At 43.1% G+C, this 24,036-nt stretch overlaps 1 protein-coding gene across 3 annotated transcripts in view; it reads left to right on the top strand.

The window, feature by feature from the left end:
- tinagl1 (tubulointerstitial nephritis antigen-like 1) overlaps positions 1 to 22,955 on the top strand; it is a 41,339-nt gene extending 18,384 nt beyond the window's left edge. Inside the window, exons 1-12 of one of the 3 annotated variants that reach the window (XM_061742527.1) lie at positions 172 to 328; positions 2,552 to 2,856; positions 5,137 to 5,203; positions 8,735 to 8,827; positions 8,932 to 9,046; positions 11,339 to 11,465; positions 11,574 to 11,724; positions 11,822 to 12,008; positions 14,166 to 14,211; positions 15,149 to 15,272; positions 20,104 to 20,149; positions 20,313 to 22,955. In XM_061742527.1, coding sequence (XP_061598511.1) covers positions 2,559 to 2,856; positions 5,137 to 5,203; positions 8,735 to 8,827; positions 8,932 to 9,046; positions 11,339 to 11,465; positions 11,574 to 11,724; positions 11,822 to 12,008; positions 14,166 to 14,211; positions 15,149 to 15,272; positions 20,104 to 20,149; positions 20,313 to 20,480 — 1,422 coding nt within the window. In that variant the 5' untranslated portion in view covers positions 172 to 328; positions 2,552 to 2,558 and the 3' untranslated portion in view covers positions 20,481 to 22,955. Of the gene's footprint in view, positions 1 to 171; positions 329 to 2,551; positions 2,857 to 5,136; positions 5,204 to 8,734; positions 8,828 to 8,931; positions 9,047 to 11,338; positions 11,466 to 11,573; positions 11,725 to 11,821; positions 12,009 to 14,165; positions 14,212 to 15,148; positions 15,273 to 20,103; positions 20,150 to 20,312 lie in introns of those variants that run through there. The other 2 variants (XM_061742528.1, XM_061742529.1) reach the window with 2 other exon arrangements.
- The last annotated feature ends 1,081 nt before the right edge of the window (positions 22,956 to 24,036 follow it).

Raw genomic sequence — 24,036 nt, 5'->3', positions numbered from 1 at the left:
GCTTAAAGAGATAGCCAACCTGTGGGAGCGACAGGGAAAGTGTGTGTGAGACACAGAGGGAGGCAGTGAAGCAGGGGACAGGGGCTCAGCGTGTGTGTGTGTGTGTGTGTGTGTGTGTGTGTGTGTGTGTGTTGGGGGGGCTGGGGGAGTGGTTAGCCGTGCTGACTGCCTGTATATAGAGAAGGCAGACTCTGACAGAGCAGATCCTGTGAGAGCGTGAGGGACAGAGAAAAGTGAGGCTGACCTTTCAGACCTGTGAATTACTTCCAAGCAACGCGCCAGTTTTCTGTCGGATTACAGGACAAGTATTTCTCTGTCTCATCTTGAGGTAAACGCAGTTCTCCTTCTGGTCTCTTTTCAACAGCAGCTCTCTCTGTCGTGGGCCGATTGCGGGCAGGTGCAGCTCAAAAGTGAGCGATGATCATCTCCAGGAAACTCTTGCTTTCTCTGCATCGTTGTTTCAACACAGAGCTCTTTTTAGATCCTGACTGTAATGACATATTCCCCCTCGGGGGCGACACTTTTTTTTTATTAAGATTGAGTGTAGTGAGTGTGTGGCTCATTTTCCTGTGTAACTCAGCGAGACCACAGAGAGCGGTAGTCAGTCACCTGCAGGGCTGAAAGCCTTATCAGACACCTGAATTTGAAAATAAAAGCTCTGTCTGCCACACTAGCTGGTCTTTTAGAGCTTAACGGCAACTGAACAGGGAGGGAAAAGTAGCGGGAGGGACTTTTATGGGATAAATAAACTGAGCGTAGCAGGAATCATCTGCTGGGTGAAGCAGCGACATCTCAAAGTTCAAGTGGGACGAGGAAAATAGATCATGATAAATGTAAGCAGGGCAAGTGAAAAGTTCGAAGTACACAACATATATTATTAAGTTTATAGCCTTGGAGTAAAATGTATTGATTTGGTTTCAATATTTCCATGTGAATGGTTTTAAGTGTTATCACATATAGCTTTTAAAGACCTTTATATATTTTTCCTTTCGATGATTCCGTTCAGTTCACTTTCTTAAAGAGACCATTGTTGCTGAATTATATCCAAGACAAAACTAAAGGCATGGCTGATCGCTTCTGAATGGAGTTCATCTAGTGTGGACGCTGTGGTCCTGAAGCAGTGGTGAATCTGCCCGTCTGGAGAAGGGCCGTGTGATGTGTGCACACGCACAAGTGTGCGCTTGTCAGGGTGCATCTGTCCAGCGTCAGCTCCGCGGCCCGGCGGCAGCTGTCCTGAGCACCGGTGGCCCATATGGCAGCTTATGTGACCCCCGTGAGACTAAAATTCAGTGAGACGTCAGCCTTTCATGCTTTAAAAGCTCTGAGATCTTTTGCTCAGTAGCTTGTGATAGCCTTTATTTTCTGTTCACTTTGGATTTGTATTTTGCAAGGTATAATGGGACAGGATATGGACTGAAATGAAAACCAATATGTCGGGGAGGAAGCCGCCAAGCAGAAAAAAAAACCTCATGAATTTATCTCACCAGAAGTGAAGCATTTTAGGGCCTAAAACTACAGCGCCTGATCGCCAGCGACAGTTTGACGTGGAGACGTCAGCAGCAGCTCTGTGATCAGCCTGGTGGGTGTTTTATTGTAGCGCTGCTCTGAGTCTGACACAACAAAACACTTGTGTAGAGAAGGTGGCCTGCCCATCCCATGCTGCCATATGGCTTTGTGTGAGTGCATTTCAGCCGAAGGCCCAGTCATGCAGAAGTCAGTTGCAGCAAAGATCTTTCCTGGAACGTCGCTTTTATGCACAGAGCTTTCATCATAGCCGCAGATCTGATTGGATATTTTTTTTAATGATTGGAAAATTAATGATACTATTTATGTAAGCTCTCCTCTTGGCCCGGACCTGGTTCGACACACACGTTCAGAAACCTGAGACCGACCGTCAAACACACACACATCCAGGCAGTACACCATATGGACGACTGATTTCTGTTTAGCTTTGGTTAAGAATGACACACACACACACACACACACACACACAAACACACACACACACACACACACACACACACACACACACACACACACACACACACACACACACACTGAACAATAAAGTGAACATTTTAATAAAAACACTCCTTTACAGTATTAAGAGGAAGTAAAGAGTGAAACGACAGACCTGCGATGATAACCTCATTACCCACCATTCTTCCTTTTACAACAACTCTGTGGTTTAGTCCTTGAGAGGTTCTTTCCCCATCTTTCCTCCTGAGCGTATTTTCATATTTAACTGCTGTTTGTCTTGGCTGCTTGAAGGGAAAGTTGTAAAAAAAATGGTAGACGATAACCAAGGAGGGGTTTCTGTTTGGTTCATTAACTGCAGCCTCTGCTTGAACATATCTCCAGAGTAAATGTGTGTGTTGGTATGAGTTCTACTGAGGATTAAAGAGGACTTTGCATGGCATATCAGCAGGATTCATGCTAAATTCCTCTAACTTCTGCACTTGTTAATTACAGGTCACCAGGTCTTCCTGAATGAACTAATATCCACCTATAAACCTTTAATGTTTGATCCCCTTGCTGCTTCCTTGCACAGATAGATCATGAAGCTCCTCCTGTTGGCGCTGCTGCTCCTGGTGGTGGAAGAAGGTTCTGCAGGTAGAACCTCCTCCAGAAGAAGCAAGAGGGAGCTTGCCAGCCCGCTGCACGCCGGCGGCATCAGGGACCCATATGGGTCCTACTGCCAGAGGAGAGGAGGCTGCTGCCCCGGCAGAGACGACCTGTGCACGGTGCCCTACCTGGACACCATCTGCTACTGTGACTTGTTCTGCAACCGCACGGTTTCTGACTGCTGCCCTGACTTCTGGGGGCATTGCCTGGGCATCCAGCCACCGTTCATTGGTAGGTAAAGATGAAAATGTGTCTGTGAATCAGTGACTTTTGCAGGAATGTGTGGCTAAGCAGGGTAACAGTGGGGTGACCCCGCTGAACTCAATCGGTTACTCGCCGGTTTTGTTTTAACTGTCTTTTTAAACCTTTTGGGAACTTGGCTGTGCCAAAATCACTGTTTTCCATGAATATCTCCAAATAATATAGTGCAGTGCCAAAAAAGTGAAACTCCAAACACCCTCAGGGGGATGTGTGGGTGCCGTTGCTTCTCAAACACAGAATAAACTGAGCTTGCAGAAATGAATAACGAAGGAACAGCCGCTGATGCGCTGAAATGACACGCTGACACAACAGAATCAATAAAGAGAGAAATGTTTGTGCTCTCACCTGTTGCTCTGAGATTCTGGCATGTCACATTTATACATTATTATATAGTTATATTTGTATCAGACAAGCCTGCTGAATGAAAAAGATTTCAGTCTAATGAGGCAGTCGGATGGTAGAAAGGATATTAAAGCTTGTTAGCAGCTCCCCATTAAGTCAGAGTCTCTCTGATTTATTCAAGAAAGTAAAATGAAAGAAAAACATGTTTTTATGTACAACTAGTGCACCTTTGTGACCTTTGCTGCATTATAATGTGTATAGTTTTGATGGCATCTTCTGCAGAAAAACACTTCATTCAAGGCGGAGCCACCAGCGTGCGCCAAGGATTTGATTGAGTTAAATTATTCAGTCAGAACTCGTTTTTACAGCCTCCCTCAGTTAGATATTTGTAAAACCCAAAGGGTGACCAAAACCATTGGTTAATGAAATAAAGTGATCTGACAAGTGATGGCTTTAAAAAAAAAAAAAAGATATTTGTTATCGTATTCGTTATCTGGTGATCTTTGAAAAAAGAAAAGAAAAAAAGAACTGAATATGTTTTTCTGAGAACACACTGAAACCGGACTTTTCCTCTTTTATTCTCTTGAAAATCTCCACACAGTCCCTGCCGAGGGAAGCTTGAGCTCATTTCCCCGCAATTACATAACTGGTCACCTGACTGCAGTTGGACTCCATTCTCTCAGAGGTGTTAGACGTGCCAGGGGGCGCGAAGGCCTCCGGTACTCCGGTACCTGGGAACAAAGCAGGGAACAGTGGGCTTCTTATCAATCTAGACACAGACAAAGAGCGGGAGGTGGAAGGAGGGACTAATGGAGGTCAGGAGTAAGAATGTGGACTATGTGGAGGGTGGGAGAGGCGGTCAGTGGGAGGTACAGGGGTCTCTGCAGGTATGTGCTCCTTCAATGACAAGGTAGGGAACTTTTGAGGTGTGACACTACCTGAATCCGCCAACTGAATCCGTAACAAAAACACTTCAGAATGGAAAGAAGAAGAATCACTTCAACAATAATTTCTCCAAATCACAGATTGTTCATTAAACAGTTTGTTCTGCAGCTCATTCTTTTCTGTATTAATGTGTAACTGGTGACATGTTGACCGCCTGCAGTAAGTGAGTTATGAAGGGCCGAGTTAAACAGCTGTGACGTGGGAGACGGGAGTCTGGGGCCCCGATCGTAAATCACACCATCAGCTCGGGGCCTCACACGGAGCCACTGATAAATTCTCAGCCCGCCAAACCCGTCAGTTCCGCGTGAAAGCTGCACAAAAGCCCCATTTTACTGCAAATCAGGTGGTAGACAAACCTCTCAAACGTCAGTCTGCTGCAGAGTGCTCATGATGGCTGAGCGTCAACCCGGAAGCAGATACGTTTTTAAATGCCGTGATTTGATGGTTGGAGACGATGCTGAGAGGAATATACATCCTTGGAAACGTCAATGCCTCCTGGTTTAGGCAATAAGGAGGGCTTTCCCTTTCATCCCAGCAGAGGTGCTGAAGTGTACGCTGGGTAAAGCATGATGTGAGCCCAGGAGGCCTGGGAAGAGAGGAAAGAAGCTAAAACCACATTCCTACACTGGATTACGGGAGCTCAGAGCTCCTTACACATCACATAATCTGTGTGTATGTGTGCGTGTGTGTGTATGTGGGAACATACCCTACCCCCCGTACCACCACAACACACACACACACACACACACACACACACTAGTCAGTATTAACAGTACCTATTGTGACGTAAAGTGGGTGAATATGGCCACTGTGTTTACACTATATCAAGTGTGAGTGTGGTATGTAGTCTGTAAATCCTCGGCAGCTCCGGCTATATTTCTATAAGATTAGAGACTGGATTATTTGTGTTTAGCCATATCAAGGCCATGTATATTCAACCACCCCCCTTTTGTCTTTTCTCAGGCGTCTGTGAGAGAAACGGGCACAAGTTCCTAACAGGCCAAACGTACAAAGAGAGCTGCAACTTATGGTACGTCCTCTGCTTTCTTTTTCACTCACAAGCATCCCGGAATATCACTTTCTCTTATGTAGTTTATAATTTAAATATTGCCTCCCCCTCCGGCTGCTTTTTGTTTCATACCATATCTAACAAAATATGATGCACATCTTTGCTTTCCTATGAATGCTTTACTGTTTAACAGCCACACCCGGCACCTTTGTCTGATTTGCAAAGTTTGTAATGAAACTGTGCAGCTTGTGTTTCAAATAATAAATCCACCCGTAGAGTTATTGAGCAATTTTTCTACAGGAATCTTCCTCTAATCTCATGGCCTCTAAACACAAGCACACTCACAAAAACCCACTAACCCTCCGTTTACTTCCACTACTTCAACCTTCTTTCCATTTTTGATGAGTTTCATGTAAGTTGTCCTTTAAATGACTCGTCACCAGCATCAGATTCACAGCTTTGGTGGCACTGTCACAGTAGTTTAGCATGATGCTAATACATGATGAAAACTAAAAAAGAGATCGGACTAACTCCAAAACGTCAACTTTCTCATTCAGTTTGTTTCTGTACCAGCTTTTCACGGTTAGTGAACGGTTGTGTCGAACGTTGTAGGTGCTTTAGAGAACAGTCATGTTCACTCCATCATGTGTCAGCTGATCCAGACTGTAAAACCTCCGCCACTGAATATCATACAGGTGCTCATGCTCAGGCTGCTTCTTTGAAATAACGTAATATACTCAAAGAGTGACAGTTTAATCATAATTGAAGCAGTTTTCCTGTTTGAGTCCACTTTAATGAAGAAAAACGCGAGAGGATGTGTGTGACGGACACGAATGAAAGACGTGTTTTTGACCTTTTTGATTTTCCTTAGGTTCTTAGTACGTGTGCGAATGTGCACTGTGTTCGCACAGAAATGTAACTTGCCAGCTCATATTTGCTTCAATGCAACAAGAAAATGTCTCAACTAAACCATTCTGACCCCACTGGTCCCAACAGCATGTGTTCAACACAAACCATTATTCTCTGCTCATGCCATGAGTGTGAAGAGTCCTGTCAGGGCAGCAACAGAGGCGATAAAAGTCATTTTTTACATTGTAAATAGCCTGCATGTTCGAGACTGGTAAAGTAGAGACTTGTGAGGAAAATATGGGAACTTTTTTATTTTATTGCGTTTTTGTTTTACTGTTGTAGATCAAACTGATTAAAGTTGGGTTTAATTCCTAATTGGTGCATTTTCTGGAATCTTGATCCTTTGTTCTTTGCATATTTCCTAAAGTTTTCCTCAAAGAGACAAAAGTGAAATGTGCAGGAAAGACGGGTTGCGTGGAAATAAGAAACAACCTCTTAAAGCGTTTAAGGTGCCGTAAGAAAGCAGCGCTTGCATTGTGACTCCCCTGCTTTCACCAGAAAAGAAAAGACTCTTATGTACAGTACAAGTGCTCTCACACGTGCTTGTTGCAGCAGTGTGCATGGGCACATTGCGCCACAGCTTTGGCACAGACGAGGACAAACATTCCCTTTCCTTACTCCTACTCCCTCCACTTATTAACGTGCCTCCTCCATCTCCTTCGCAAGCGTCTCGTTAGCGCTGCCGAGCCTCTGCATACTCTAATCTGTTCCTCCGTTGTGCTGTTAACTATTTAAGCATTTCAACAAACTTGCAAGTGAAAACCCTGCGGAACAACTGGAGTCTATCGTAAGCGGATCGCAGCTGGACTGGATCCGATGAATTCGAGCGGGCCGTGTGTTTACTGCTGTGTGTTTATAGATGTACTGCGATATATTTGGCAGGCCTTTGTTGCCTTAATAGGATTACCAACGGAGGCCTTTTCCTCCCTGATAACACTATCTGCCCCAAACAATCTGAGATTTTGCACCTCCTCCTCACACTGATGATTTTGAACAGCCTAAAAGGACAATGAGCTGTACTTTGATACGGTAGCACCTTCTGTCATCAGCGTTTGTTTTCTCTGGAGACGTTAGTTCGGCCGTACGTCCTCCTGCTGTCCTTACAGCTCTTATATTTTATCATTGCCCATTTGCTGCTCTGCATCAGTCCGCCACTAATCATCCCTGTGCGTCTAGTGCTGTTACCCCGTGAAAATAAGGTGTTCTTTTGGGGAGGGGGTTTGGGACCTCCTGGCACTGGGCCGCACGCCCGTACTCCAGATCACACGAGCAAGAGGCAAAAGGTCATTTTTGCTTCCCTTTAATCAAAAGTCCAGAGAGCAGAAACGCTCGCTGGCTTTAAACAAACTATTGTGAATATATTTACGAGAAGCTGCACTTGAACCTTGTGTCCGTGCGCGTATCTGAGCAGGAAAGAGTGCCGTTTGAGATGTGAGGCGGTTCGTAGACTTCAGTGTGTGTCGCTGTGTGTATTTAATGATTGTCTTCGGCGGGTCTTCCTGTCAGAGGACAGCCAGTCCCAGTTATATTTATCGTTCTTGGCCCTTGAATACCTACAGTATATTGGAAATACACGTCACTGCATCTCACCATCAAGACACATCCTTATAACCGTCCTCTAAGCGCTGCTCCTTGTTACTCTCTAGTTTAAAGTTAGTGCATCATCTTAATAACTTATTTAACAAGGTCTTTTTCAATAAATGAGTAAAGGCTTAAAAAAAACAACCCTATCTAAATATTAACGTGGTATTTTCAATGTGTATATCTGAAAGCCGGACTGCCAAGATGTTCAAGTATTACATTTGGTAAATGTTTTTCTAGGTTTTAGTGAGAAATATAAAGTATTGTTTTGTGGATATTTGTATGAAGAGGCTGATCTATAATATCATTTCTGTATGCATATACATATATATACAGTATATATCTATATAGGAAGGTTTTGATGCAATCAGTTGTTTTTCTTAGCTTATTTATTATTATTATTATTATTATTATTATTATTTTTATTATTGGCTTTATATTAATTGAACTTATTTGTAGTTGGATTCTATTTTTGGGTGCCTTAAAGCTGAATTGAATTGAATTATCTGTTTCGTTGTGACACGTTTTAGAAAAGTGCTATACAAATATAGTTTATTATGATTGTGATTGTGATTATGATTATGATTATGATTATACTGCTAATTTGGTTTTTATAAACTATAACTGTATTGGCACAAGATTTGACTCGTTTTTCCTCTACTTGTATGACCGCACACTCACACACAGATACACTCTGAGTCATCAGAAAGTAAATTATTTCTGAGCTTCCACCAAAACAAACATCTGTGCGTCATCAATAATATCCTGCTGTCTCAAGACTAAAAATGGGTCGGCTTTCTGCAGCTGAACGTTCCCTTTAATGTTTCCAAGCTTGCCTCATTTGTACTTTTGTCCATTTTTCTTTTCTTTTTTTCCACTTATTGGCCTCCGTCTTTATTTTCTTATTTGGGCATACCAGGGAGCCTCCACATACTGTTCTCTGAAGGGGTCTCTCTGGTTTAGCTGCTGCCTTTCAATGCTTTCAGCATAATTACTCCAGTTTGGTGCAGCTGCCATTGAACTCGAATGACCTCTGCTCTCTGCCTTTTCTCTCTCTCGTAGCACATGCGGCTCCTTGGGACGCTGGGAGTGTGAGCAGAATGCTTGTCTGATAGAGCCCAACATTATCCAAGCTGTCAACAGAGGGAATTATGGGTAAGAAACAAACCTGCACCAAAGCAGCCGTTCACCTGGTACTATTTGAAGACTTATATTCATGCCTCGTGTACAAATGTGTGTTTTTTATTATTTGCCTTAAGGTGGAAAGCTGCTAATTACAGTCAGTTCTACGGCATGACTCTGGATGAAGGCATCCGGTACCGCCTGGGCACGCAGAGACCCTCCAGAACCATCATGAACATGAATGAGATTCAGGTACGGGGCAGTCTTTATTCTTCTGTTCGGGTCCAAACAGTGGATATCTCTTAAAAAAATAGAAAATATTAAAATACCAGTTAAAGAACAACCTGAAAACACAACATATGATCACATATTTTTACTGATTCTACTGACACTGGGGTGGTTGCAACTCGGGAGGTCAAAGTGTCCAGAGGGGAGACACTGAACTCCACATTGACCCAATGCTTTCTTTGGCAGCGAGAGCATGACAGAAAAATGTTCTTCGAAGGCCGTGACCTTATAAACCTTATAACCTGAGACGTGCCCGGCTTTGCGAGCTCAACTGTCCATTTCTCTGCCCAAACTCAGAAAAAGCCTCCACCGCCGTCAGGTGTTCACAGATGTTTTGAGAATGTGTTCTCAACGATAAAACACTTGAGTCAGTTTCCTACAAGTTAATTGGGATCAGGACCGGACTGACCTGAGGCCCCACTAAATAAAAACTACCTTGAGCCTGCGGACTGAGATGAAGTGTGAGGCAGGATTGTGGGAGGGGGCGCACATGGAAGATGGATGCAGGAAGTTTTCATGTCAGGTAGAGTATCCACACACAAAAGTGAGCTTGTTACGGCTCAGCTGCGTTCTTTTCAGTCCTTTACAAGCTTTTGCAGTCTTGCTGTGAATTTGATACCATGTGGTTTCAAAACCCCCCACGAAGGGCTGATCAAAACATCTTCCTCTTAACTATAGCGTCTTGGCGGTACGCGACAGCAGCCACGTCTGGGACAGCGGCCTGCATGGATCCGCTCAGTCTTTGTTTACATTTTAACCAGACAGATTACATAAGACGGAAGCAAAACACCGGACGAGAAGATACTGTAGGGGGAGGGATGAAGGCTGGCTGGAAAATAAAGAGCAACCTCCTTTTACTCTCTTCTTCTTCCACCCATCCACCGGTCCCCACCCAAAAAACAATAAAAAGGAAACTCCTCTGTTGGCAGTGTGTCTCTACCTGTGCACAGATATTGCAACTCATTCAGAAATCTCTCCTCCTTGCCCATTTCCATTCAGTTTCTACTGATTTCAAGGATTTAAATTCTTTTAGAGAGCCTCACACTCTCAGACACACCATGTCCTTGCAGCATTTCTTCACACAGGTGGCGCTTTTTTTTTTTTTTTTTCTTGGACTATGACCCCCTACAACTACAAATCTTGGACCCACAGCACATTCTTTAGTTGTGCATCAGGTGGCTGTCTGTGCTCTAAATACCTCCCCATTAATCAGAGGAATGCGGCGCTGGCAGCCGAGGCCTTTGTGTGCATGAGTGAAGTCAGCCGTACGGGTCTTTCCTCTGATATCACAAGTCGCTGGCTTCACCCAACCTCGAGTGCAGATTAATGTGGAGCACGTCTGGCCTCTGAAAATTACCTGAGAGTGAATGTGCGCTAGCCTGCCAAGAAAATGGATTCAAATGGACACTGATGTAACCGCCGAGCCGCATGGTCTTCACGGAGCGGGCCGGGATTAAAGGTTCCTGCCTGAACTTTGGCCAAATGGTCCTAATTGCCCATGAAGAAGTCCCTTCTTCTGGTGAGCTGATTAGGGGACTTATGTAATCCGCCTGTGATCAGGGGTAGAAATATCAGTTCTTGTTGGGGGAGGGGAGGAAAGAGAAAATACCGAGGATAGCTCATCAATGCTGAATGACCCGCGCTTTAAAATGTCTCTCACTCACAGTCGTAGAACAAGTTTGTTTTATATGCACTCTATGATACACAAGCACCTTGTTTCTAATGACCATATCGAGGGAAAATGTGGTGTTCAGCATCTTGGCCAACTGGGGGAGGACACTTCGGGGGACACCTAGACACCTGGATCCACTCTGAATCTAAATGAACATTATCTTAAAATGGATAGAATAATTTGAAGAAGAAAAATGATGATAAAAAAGTACATGCTCACAACTTGACTATTTATGAAGGGAAATAAAAGGAACGACGTCCACATATTTAGCCGATATTACATATTAAAGTCTGGCTCTTTCTTGCACAACAAAACACTTGATATTGGCAGAAAAGTTGTGTTTCGGTTATTTCCGTTGTGTCCACCAGTATGCTTCCTCACAAGTTCACGATGGAGCACGTTTCCTCCATGAGGGAGGGAGGACAAGGGAAGCGGTTCATCTCTCCGTGTTTTGTTTCACATCGACCGGCATGACTTTATCCAGAAATTGCTTAATATGCCTTTAATGTGATTTAGTCATTTTCAGCTGATATCGGTTCACTCAATGAAGGAAAGTGGGAAATGAAACGATGTCTCACTTACAGATGAACATGGATCCTGAGAAGGACCGTCTGCCACGCTACTTCAACTCCGTAGAGAAGTGGCCAGGCAAGATTCACGAACCCCTTGATCAGGGCAACTGTGCTGCATCCTGGGCTTTCTCAACTGCAGGTGGGTCCTAAAAGTATATATAACATTATCAGGGAAACGTGCAGGTATAACAACTGTCTGCATCTTTGGCCATGCCCCATTTCAATCCCAATCTGTCCATCTCTTTAGCTGTCGCATCAGACAGAATCTCCATCCAGTCCATGGGTCACATGACCCCTCAGCTGTCCCCCCAAAATCTCATCTCCTGTGACACGCGCAACCAGGGAGGTTGTGCTGGAGGTCGCGTTGATGGAGCGTGGTGGTACCTCCGGCGGCGCGGGTGAGCACTTTTTTTACTCTTTATTAGGCTCTAAATGAACAATGTTGCACCCAGGTAAATGTCTGAAGATTCATACCTTTTTCCACCCGGTTATCAGAGTGGTGACAGAGGACTGCTACCCGTACCGACTCCCGCAGCAAACACCAGTAGAAGTCGCCCGCTGCATGATGCAGAGTCGATCCGTTGGCCGGGGCAAGAGACAGGCCACACAGCGCTGCCCCAACACACACAACTACCACAACGACATCTACCAGTCCACACCACCTTACAGGCTCTCGTCCGATGTAAGCGCCGCACAAGCACCACAACATCTGCTGACAAACACCATTCACACGTATTGTTTTCTGTGCATTTAAATCCCCTGCCTCTTCTGCAAACACGACCTCCTTCACATGGCAATCGCACACTCAGCAAGCAAATGTCACGCTTGTGAAGAAACACGAGAAAGTGATGGATTAAGTTCAAATTTAGACTGTATGAAGGCAAGAAGATGGGCTTCAGGGCTGAGAAATTTACTGTTAACATAATTCATGCCAAACACCAATGAGATACTAATAATATATAAATCTATATAAACAATTTAGAAGCAATTGCTTTGAATTATAGTGGATAAACATATCAGATAGTACAATTAAGCCAATTTACGGACTATACTTTCAATTTCAGTTCCCATAATCATTACCTGATGTCTATGTACACTCAGAAGTGCATCTGGAATTAGATTTGTGTGTTTACCTCTCATCAAATGATTCTTGTGTTCCTGCTGGTCATCGACCGATGCTCAGCTACAATAACAGTCAACCAGAATCAGCTGAGCATGAAAGGAGAGCAGTTATTGACAATGAAGGAGAGGAAGCTTGAGGGGTAATAAAAGGTAGTTTACGACAAGAGAAAGACCTTCAAACTGGGGATAGAAGTCAAAGAAAATCTTAATTTTGAATGGATGAATCTAAAGTGTAAATAACTAAATCATTTTAGTCCAGTTCCCTTTGAAAACCCCATGCCCTCTTTTCATACAGTGTCTTGGGATGAGGGGGGAGAGGACCCAGGAGGCGATAGGAGTACCAAACAAAACTCTTATTTAAAACTAAAGTCACTACGCAGGCAGGAAGAGCAGAACTGAAACAAAAACCAATGATTGTATCTAACGACAGTCGAATACAGGAAACATCAAGAGATGGAAAACTGGCGGAGCAGCAGGGAAAGGTGTAAAGACAGGACTTTATATACCGGTACTCGCAGGGCCTGAGGGGACAGAGGTGTGAACAATCGGTAAGAGACTGGATCAAGTGACGCCAGGACTTAACACACCAAGAAACAAACTATCAACCCTAAACAGGAACTAGCAAAACTAAACCAGGAAACACCTTTTTTGACCAACGGTCAGAGGTGTCAAGTAACAAAGTACAAATACTTCGTTACCTTACTTAAGTAGAAATTTTGGTTATCTATACTTCACTGGAGTAATTATTTTACTTTTTACTTTTACTCCTTACGTTTTCACGCAATTATCTGTACTTTTTACTCCTTACATTTTAAAAACAGCCTCATTACTCTATTTCATTTCGGCCTTTAAAAAAAAACTATCCAGTTAAATTGCTCCATCCGGATAGAGTGAATTTGGTTGTGGTTGTTTCAGATGTTCTTGTCCAGTTTTGTTCTTACATCCGTTCCCTCAGATTCCTGCAACTAAACTTGGATGTACATTCCAATAAAGGTTAGGATAAATGATAACATGCCTCTGAAGTTTGACTTTTTGCACCATTACAATACTTATAGGCAACTAGTCATCATATCTCCTGCTCTCTGAAACACATGTTAATGCTCAATAGTACACATATGGTTCTTTCATATATTTGCATTATACTAAGATGCATTCATTTTCAATGGCTTTTGTCCTTAATGGCTTTTTTCCCCCTTACATTACTTTTACTTTTATACTTTAATTCGTTTTGAAACCAGTACTTTTATACTTTTACTTGAGTAAAAAACTTGAGTTGATACTTCAACTTCTACAGGAGTATTTTTAAACTCTAGTATCTATACTTCTACCTGAGTAATGAATGTGAATACTTTTGACACCTCTGCCAACGGTACAATTGTCATGTGATGCAAACTTAAACTGCCCCCAGTAGCCGTCTCTCTCTCTCTCTCTCTCTCTGCTGCTTGTGTTTCTAGCAGCAAACATCCATCAGCACTAAATGACAGCCAAAGCCTCTTAAAATCATTACAGTGTATTGTTTCTCCCTCCTGGTAGTATGTGAAGTCAATAAGGCCGACGTTTAGAGCAGCAGGCCCTGCTGAACTCAATCTTGTTATCTGACTTTTACCATCAGAGATGGGGGGGGTTGATTTCATCCTCTCTGTTTCACTGGCATGTACTGATCTGTCTGTCTCACTCTTCTTTGCTTATAAATTGTTGCCTATTTCTGCTCTCCCAGCAAAAGGAGATTATGAAGGAGATCATGGATAATGGCCCTGTGCAAGGTAAGACAATACCTTCATGTGTGTGTGTTTTCTTTGAAAAGCCGCGTGAATGACACTTGGAGGTCTATATCTCTTCCCTCAGTGAGTTTGATGTTTTTAAAGCTCAAATCACTTCATCAAACCTGCGGGACGCACAAATTTAAACCTGCGCACCTAGAAAGCAGTGTCTCAAGTGTCTGAGCTGATGATTTAAGGTTTCAATCCCGATGGCTTTGTCCGAGGTTTCAACTCTCACCCTGGTCACCAGATCACAAATGATGGACTTTCATGCCATTGAGGTTGAAGTAACTTTCCTGTAATAGCTCACCTCATTGTCCAGCGCTCGTTTGGACCCAGTTCATACACAACAGAACAGATGAGTGACATATGCATGCGTGTGTGTGTGTGTGTGTGTGTGTGTGTGTGTGTGTGTGTGTGTGTGTGTGTGTGTCCTCTGTGAGCCTTCGCCCGCTTTTTGTCTTATTGTTCAGAAGAGCAGGCAGGAAGACTAACTGGCTTTGAATCAAGTTGGCTTTTCCCCCCATTTGAGGCGTCTCTTTGACACACGCGTGTGAGCGAACCTGTTTCGGTTCTGGTGTGTGTTTTTTAACTTTGTCACTGCAAGCCGTTGATAAGAGTGGAGGTCCACGTGATGTTTTCAGACAGGAAAACCTGGACATTGTGCACATTAGTCTTCAGAAGTCTCCCCACGACAAGGGTTCGTGCAGCATCGGTGTGTGCACACAAACCAAAGCACGCACCCACACCGCTGGAATTTGCTTGAAAAAATTGTTTAATTATTCTTAGATGAATCAAGGTTTGAATAAGGTTTTCATCCCCCTCCTCTACAACAGGCCCAACAGATTTTAGAACATAGACCTTGAACAGTTATAGCCGCGTGCGTGTGTGACTTTAACCCCCCCGCCAACTAATTCTCTCCGTTCATTTGTTCTCGCAGCTATTATGGAGGTCCACGAGGACTTCTTTGTCTACAAGAGTGGGATCTACAAACACACTGACGTCAGCTTCACCAAACCGCCTCAATACCGCAAACATGGCACACACTCAGTCAGGATCGTTGGGTAAGTTCCTGCCGTGCAAGAATTCTGCTTTTGTCCTGTTTCGTGAACTTTGTCGCATCACATCACTCTGAAACACACGAAACTTACTGCATTCTGAGCGTAATCAACATAGAAACATTAAAATAAATGAAGGTGTTTTGAGAGAAAGGTTCCCCTTTTCCTCAATGAAAGCTTCCTGTATCTCTTTCATCGTTGCTACACGCTCAACAGATGTCTCATTGGCAGCGGGAGGTTTATAAAGGATGAATAAAGGCTTTATTGAGTAGCTGCTGGTATTAGGTTTGATTCAGATCACCTGCATGTGTTTGCACACAGTCAAGACTGTCCACGTGACTAAGCTTCCCAGACTATTGCTCTTGGAGACACACCTTGGCTCCACTCCTTCATCTGGGCCAGACAGACCCCCCCTCCCCCACGTAGTAACTCCAGCCACCGCAAATATGCAGGCAGGTAGACAGCTGACACACCTGGAGCTGCTCGCCCCCACCCTCCGTCTCTCATTAGCCCCTCACTTTCCTGCTTTGCAGCCACATCTCCCTCCTCTGCTCTGTTGTGTCTACATCACCTCCCTTCATCTCGACGGCGGTCCCTCTTCCCCTCTTTTTCTCCCGATGGCGTCCAGCTGAGTGTACCTACACTCGTCCTCATTCAGACAATCCCCAGACAGACAGATAACTGTTTGATGCTCTTTCATGCGTTGTCTGGAGAACACCAAGCGGCCAGCCGACGTTTATAACCCGCGCAATGTCATAAACAACCATTTCACCTGTGAATATTTGACCGGGCTCTTCTCTGGAGTTTACTCAGCTGGCACTCAATGTTGTGACAGTGATACGCTCCCGGTCACGTCTCGCTCTACAAATCTGAAAAATGAGCTGTTAGCTCGCGTGGGACTTAAGAAATAAGCCCTGAGGAACATTTGCTCATTACTCTGTTATCTGATCATGATCTAGATGACTGTTTCAGAAAGAAAGAAAGAAAGAAAAAGCTCCGGGGGTTGATTAAAAATGCTTCCCTGACTTCTGATAAATGCAAAACACAATCTAGCTACTTTTAGAGACTCTTTTTTTATTTTGTCCACTACTTCTTAACTATTTTATTACATTTAATGTAATGTCATTACATTAAGAATAGGCATGTGCTGATAGACGTGCAGGCTAGTGGTAACTTGCTTTATTAAATAAAGGGCTTCATAAGACCATAATGTTCTGATATGTCTCTTTAAGAATTCTACTTCCATGTTTGTGGCCCATGCTCACACCAAGGTCACACCTTTGGGGTGAAATTACATCATCACCTTCTGTGCACATGACAACTACAACTCCTCAAATGATTTGCATGTGGCTTAAATTGTAAAAAATCATGATGTGATAATGTGGAGTTAAAGCTCAGGTATGTAGTTCTACGATCTAACAGAAATTACCACTTTTTTTCAGAAGCAACTCTTTTGACAAAAAACGTCACAGGACTGCCAATTTCCTACGGAGTGTCATGTCCAAAAGTTAGTGAGGTTCACTTTGTCTTGCTTACCGGAGCGTCTCACACCTGGGCACAAAAACTGACCGGGAGGACAATGGACCAACCTTCTTTGTCAGGATTATGGAAGCAGGACCCAAATGTTGGAGACCAGAGGGGTATTCCAGGAAGCAGGTTCAACAAATTCTGAGTTTAAACCTGAACTCCGAGTTGACTTATCCTGAGAAAGGAAACTCAGAGTTTTGGGTTCCAGAACAGTGGATATGAGTTAGTTCAATCAACTCTGAGTTTGTTAAGCTCGAGCTAAGCGCGTGCGTGAAGAAAATCAAAAGCCATCATCAATAGAGCCCTGATACGATTCACCATGGCAACCGGCGACAACAAAAGAGCCACATACTTTTTCTTTTTTTTTTTAAACTTTATTTAACATTTCAATTTACAAAATCCCTTTAAGGAAACATTAGTTTGCATCTGAAGATCCACATACTTCACGCCACTGGAGTTGTATTAACACTGAAGTGTTAATACATGTGTATGGCGAGTATGAGAGCAGATTTCGGAGAAAAAAAAACAGCTGCAGCAGCAAAGGAGAGAATTGGCGTGGGAGAAAGTTGCTGCAGTCAATGTGTAAGTTTGAATGCAGTATTAATTTAACATTTAAGCACACTGTCTTTTAATAATACAGATGAAAACAGTGGTGGAACGGTATTGAATGAAATTTTATTGTCATTTAGATCAGGGGCAGCCGCCACACCTCGGCTTCAGGGGAAAATGTAAATGTTTTTTTTATTTTTTTTTATACATTTATGGAATTACTCTGTCTATTTGTGAGAGTGAGAGTTTGAGTTAAATCGCTTTCTGGAACTGAAAACTCCGGATTTCCCTCATCTCAGGCTTAACAAAATCAGAGTTTTCACAAAACCCGCTTCCTGGAATACCGCTCTGGAGGCAGAAGTGATAAACAAACCTCTTTGATTTCAACAACAACAACTAAATCGTGGCAGGATATTCCTAAAACAACCTAAAATCTGAAACGGGCGAGAACAAGAACACGTGGTACGAGATACACGAGCAGAGGTGGACAGAGTACTCGACCCCAGTACTTGAGTAAGAGTACAAATACTACTGGTCAAAATTTACTCTGTTACAAGTAAAAGTAGCTCAGACAAAATATTACTCGAGTAAGAGTAGAAAAGTACTTGCTTTTAAAGGTACTTAAGTATCCAAAAGTAAATGCTTTTAAATTTACTTTAATTAAAAGTAAGAGTAAGAGTAAGAGTAAATTTCTTATTTTCCACATCAGTAAATTACTATATTTTTTCTAAATTAATTTAAGGATCTTTTAACTCTTGTTTCTGAGAATTAACTCTTTGAAACCAGCTGCACTGATGCGCTGCTTTTAGAACCACAATGTTATATAAAACCTGGAGTCTTGACTTGTTGCGGCTCTGTCTTGACAAACGCAGGCTACTTTGGCGGTATCGTTTTGAGGAGGCTTGACGTATTTCCGCTTTACGTACATCCCAGTGGAGAGCGTGCACTGTGATAGGTCTCCTCCTTTGACAAAAACAGCTTGTGTCCAATAGGATTTTAGGGAAGAAGAAAAAAGAGCAGACCTGAAAGTAACGAGTACTTTTCAGCCTTCCTAGAAATTTACTCGAGTAAAAGTAAAAATATTTGTCTTGGAAATGTATTCAAGTAAGAGTAATAAGTACCAAAGAAATCTAATACTCAAGTAAAGTACAAATCCTCTGAATATGTACTTAAGTACAGTACTCAAGTAAATTTACTCCGTTGCTGTCCACCACTGTACACGAGACAACAAGTGGAATAACATCAGACGTGCAGGGAAAAGAAAGGAGAGCAGGATAATATACATACGAACAGGCGATGACAAGTGCGTACAATCAGGAGACACAAGCAACCTCAAAGTAGCGCACGAGGAAGAACAAAAATGTAACATGAACCCTTATTGACAGCTTTTAATGTGCAAAGTTGTCTTACAACCTTCAGCAAAAGACCCTCAATGTCTGAAATGGACACAATGACACAGGGACACAGATCCACGGAGGAGAGGTGACGGAGGGATACGGAGTGGCGGCGTATTTCGAGCTCCAACCTGCTAATCGCAGACATCAGTGTGTTTACATAGGCCAAATCCCATAGCTGTGCGTTCCTTTAAGCCCGGGCCCTGGGAAAGTTTGTGGAAAAGCATTGAGATCCACTGTGGTGGAAAGAGCATTGTCTGGGTTGCTGATCCTCACCGCACCGGACAGAGAAAGGGATCAATGCGCCGGAGGAGAGGTTCGGGATGGGATGACGGGCGCTGGGCAAGGGTGGGGAGGACGGGCACAGTGGTATGCCCATCATTGTCCACATCAGAGCAAGTGAGCTTATTGGGAGCCCGATAAGTAATCAGCAGTGATGTGAATCCATCGGTTTCTGGATAAACTATTAAATATACAGACAGGCATGCGAATTGGATCCTGCAAACATATACAGAGGAAGGTGTCTTACTGTCACAAATCCTGTTTTTCCGCTCCATGTTAGACCTTAGTTAGAGGTATTTGTTGTTTATGCAGCTGTTTTTAAAGAAAAACATCCACTGATGGGACCGCCTGCCAGAGCCGTGGTGGCAGGTTGGCAGAGGCTGAGACCGTCCAGTCTTTTCCCAGCATTCCTTTCTCCTATAAAAAGATAACAAGCGATTGGGCACAGGGAGTCTCTCGGGAAACTGAAAGCATGGAATGAAAAAACAGGATGGGAATTGGGCTTTGGGGGAATATTTGGATCATATCGCGTACGAGGGTTGGCCGCTAAGATAAGACCAAAGTGCACGGGCGATGGCAATATAAGGGCTGTTGCCAAGGTTTCCTGGAGGGGAAAAAAAAAAAAATCTGCTGGTGTGAGAAGAGGAGAGCAAAGGTTTATGTTTGGGGTTTGTTTGTTTAGAAATGTCCTGCCCCGTGTGTGGGTGCTGGTGGACTGAGGTGTTGTTCACTTCCTCATAACCTATCCTCCCCTTCCCGTTTCTTGACGGGAGGGCGGAAATGCCAGAGGAAATGGGGAATTCCGTGTTTTTCGACGTGGGAGTGTAACAAGAGTGTGCCCAGCTATAAATAATTGGCTTTCAAGATGTTGTGAACGAGATGAAGGCAATTTTCTAGCCCTCCAACGCTATTTATAGCTCTCATTACTCAATAACGCCGACGTTTACCAGGATGAACACGTTCCTCGCGAGTATTCGCATCCGACAGAAATCTTATGCAGCACTGTTATACTTCGCAACATCATACCTGTTTTTCTCTTTTATTTGAATGTTCCTGATTTACCGTGGTGTCTGTTGTGTGCACAGGTGGGGTGAAGACAGAGACGTTAACGGGACACCAAGAAAATACTGGGTATGTTCTCTTTCAGCGTAAAAAACACAAAAGACAAACCATTGAAGCCGATTCAGTTTATGTACGAGTGATGCACATTTACCTGAACAACGAGCTCTGTGATGACTACAGTATCAGTTCAGTGGGGTTGCTTTGAGTGTAACTAGATAAAACTTATTTCCAGATTGCTGCCAACTCCTGGGGAAAGAACTGGGGAGAAGAAGGCTTCTTCCGCATCGCTCGTGGGGAGAACGAGTGCGAGATCGAGGCGTTTGTGATTGGCGCCTGGGGCAGAATCACCATGGAGGACATGCAGAATCACCATCACCACCATCGCCGCAGGCACACTTAAAGACTGCAGACGTGACCTTCGCTGTCGCATCGTCGTCAGTTTGGCTTTTTTTTTTTTTTTTTTTAACACACAACTGAACCACAATAAGTCTCATTACTTCGCTTTATCCAACAACTTGGCTGGGATGGCCCAGCCAAAAGAGAACACTCTCCTCTCTTTCCCTTTAAGGAAAGACTACGAAAAACCAAGCTAAAATTCTTCCATTTCAAATGTTTCAATCAGACACCTCAGGTACCCGACACTCCAAAGACCCCACATCCCAGAATCCTCCGCCTGATCAAAGACGGAGCGAGATCGTGTCAAAGATGGGTGGTGACAGAAGGAGAAGCTCGATCTGACCCTTTCATTCTTTAGTCTTTTCCAGCTCCAGACCTCTAACCCAGAGGGGCCCCCTTAACCTGAGGGACATCGCCGAAAAAGTGGAAATCTTAGAGCCGCGTTGTCAGACATCAGTCTGTGTCCGAGGGACACGCCCCTGCTCAGCGGCGTAACCTGATAATACATCACAGACGACCTTTCTGACTTCCACCTGTCAGCCGCACAAAAGCGGTGTTTTACTCGCTCTGCTGGCTCTGAGAGGAGATGTAACGAACTTCTCACACACCGCAGTTAAAACCCCACGCCAGAAACACGAGAAGGTTTGATGCGGACCACGCCATCCCAACAACGGCAAGAAAGACTTTTAACGTTATTACTATTGGACCTTTTAAGGTTCATTTTCAACTGCTTTTGATCCTATTAGCGACATGCATATGCTTAGTATTTGGCAGCAGGTGAAACCGTATTTATGCAATATATACAAAAAAGGAAGAAATAATCATTTCTGTGAGCATTTGAGAAGCTAGAACAAAGTAAAAGGCGCCGCTGCCGCCTGCCCCCACGTTTTAACACTGAAACAGACGCCATCAAGCCTTTGAAAAGACTGCAATGCCTTAAAGAAAAAGATGAGCGCTGCAAAAGAAAGTATTTATAGTCGTCTTAATTTACTCTGTTTTCTGTACACTGTTGCAATTTGAGCTGAAAATGTTATTTTTGTTGCATTTATATTTTAAAGTTATATTTTATCACGTTTTAAAGATGTACTGTATGTAGACGCCTTCATAAAACACACACACACACACACACATTACTCTGCCACTTCTCCACTTATTTGGTTATAAAACAGCAAAGAGGATCAGAAAGCACATTCTGCTGCTACGTCCAGTCTTGGCCCTGATATTCACCTTTGTGCATTTTAAATGTAATAAACATGAAACTCCACCAATTTAAATCACAAAGGCTGCAAATGAGCTGTATTTATGTCTTCAAGTTGTTCATTTCATCCATTTTTTGTTCCTCAACCTCCATCCAGGTCTTTGTTACAGCATCAAAGTGCTTTTGTACATCATTCTCTCTGCGGGCCGTGTTTTTGAGCCCAGCCTCGCTTGAAAAGGAAAAGCTCGACGGTTATTACCGCGTACCTTAAATTACATCCTGGCCCACTTCAGCTACGACTTCAAAAGGATTCTTCACTTCTGTGTAAAAATGTCTTGTGATCTTGAACCTTTTTTTCCAACATTTCCTTCAGGCATGAATAAGCAGGAAGATGAAAAAAAAAAAAAAAAGGGAAATTTCTGGGCGGAGAAGCTGTGTGGTGCAGACGCTGGAGATGACTGTTCTTGAGTTTTTGCTTTCGTTTACCAGCAGCAGAGGCAACGGTGGACTGAGAGCCACCCGTCAACATGACGCACAAAAGGTTTACGGCCACTGACGATACACACACGTAAAAATGTGACAATCCAAATAATCCAGAGATTTTTTTATTTTTTTTTATTTTTTTATATGGCTGTGTTGCAGTCATCACTGCCAGAACCACCAGTACCACCGGTAGCTTAGTGAGCTGCTGAAGAAGAGGCAGAAAGATTTGACCGAAGCTGGAAATGTTCTGTTGACCGGAGACATCTTACTCCTTAATTTTTTGCTTTGAACAAAATCTGATTCAATGACACTGAGTATAAAGAAAAGTAAAAAAAAGAATTGAAAAAATTAAAAAAAAAAATGTATATATATATATATATATATATATATATATATATATATATATATAAATTAATTGTATTCAGCGTCAAATAGCAGTTGGCTGTAATCCAAGTCTAACGATATTTAGATAAAGATTCAGATGGGACCAATCAAACGTTCTCTTCACATTTTATCTTAAACCAAAAGGTTTTCTTCAGCGACGTGACCTCTCCACCAAAAACCTCCCAGGATCTGCAGCGGACACCTCCAGAAGTTGTGTATTTCCTGTTAAATGAACCACTCCATATCCACTCGTGTGTAGGCTTTATTTATGACAATATGTGTAAATTATGAACTTTATTCTTCTTTGTTGTCCTGTGCAAAATTGTATTATCTCTATTTCTCTGTCTCTCCTACGTGCACTAAATGCATTACCACATTAGTGTTCACTCATACAATAAAGTCTTTCCAAAACCATATTTGTGTGTGTGTGTGTGTGTGTGTGTCTGTGTGTGTGTGTGTGTGTGTGTACGTGTGTGTGTGTGGGAGCGCTTGCAGGGTGAGATGAGGACGGTTTTTCAAAGGTCCTGCTGCCGTCAGCATCCCCTTATGTCACTAAGCAAAGAGAACTCCCTCCCAAAGGTTCATGTTATATGCCACATATTTGTGTTTGTTGGAGTCATTAAATCTTCAGTGATTACAGTCATAGTTAAGAACAAACAACAACATGAACCAGCTCCACTGAGTGCTTCTACTCTGTTCGCTTCACAGATTTTTTTCAGAGATAATCTATTTCCCTTTCAGCCAAAAATCTTTAAATAACATGGAAATGGATGAAACTGTCTTTATTAGGCTGACACGGACTGACGCGTGACATGAATTTACCTGTATCTATTTTTAGAGGGTTAAACTGGATAACTCAGAGATAAAATCTTGCATCTATTATCAGGGCAGTACTTTAACTTTCTACTGTTTCTGCTGTTGATTACATACTGCCTAAACACCAGAAAAAATCCTGCTTTGAAAAAGGTAGAAATTGAAGGTCTACAACTGTTTCTATGGGGAAAGTTGTCGTGGATCCCGCCTGCCAGGTGTTTTTGCTCAGTGACAAACACGGGAGACCTTCTGTTTTCAGCACAGAGACCTTGGAAGGGTGGTCTTTTCCTTGCATTCCTGCATTAAATCACTCACCTATAAAGCAGTTTATTGAATGAAGAGTGGGTGGACTCGTCACCTCCTGTTCACATGCAAGAGACCCTTTAACCCTCCACAACCTGCACTTACGCAGCGGACACAGCCTTGAAGTGTTTATTCCTGTCTGAGCACAGACAACACCTGGATTTATAGCATGGCAGCATTTTTTTTAAATATGTTAAATAAAGATGTTTGGTGATAAAATAGGTTGTCGAGCAAATAAGATAAACATGACTTTGGTGGATTTTTTTAATTTAATGTTTAAAACTTTCTTTGTGGTGTTGCAGGAGTCACAAACACAGCTGGGGTCCACCCAGAACAGCAGTCCTCACACATCACACGTATATTTATTGTCCTCAGACAT

Source organism: Cololabis saira, chromosome 15 (genome assembly GCF_033807715.1).
Source record: "Cololabis saira isolate AMF1-May2022 chromosome 15, fColSai1.1, whole genome shotgun sequence".
Classification (NCBI taxonomy): Eukaryota; Metazoa; Chordata; class Actinopteri; order Beloniformes; family Belonidae; genus Cololabis; species Cololabis saira.
The sequence above is the reverse complement of the archived record's forward strand: the minus strand, read 5'-3'. Positions and strand labels throughout refer to the sequence as shown.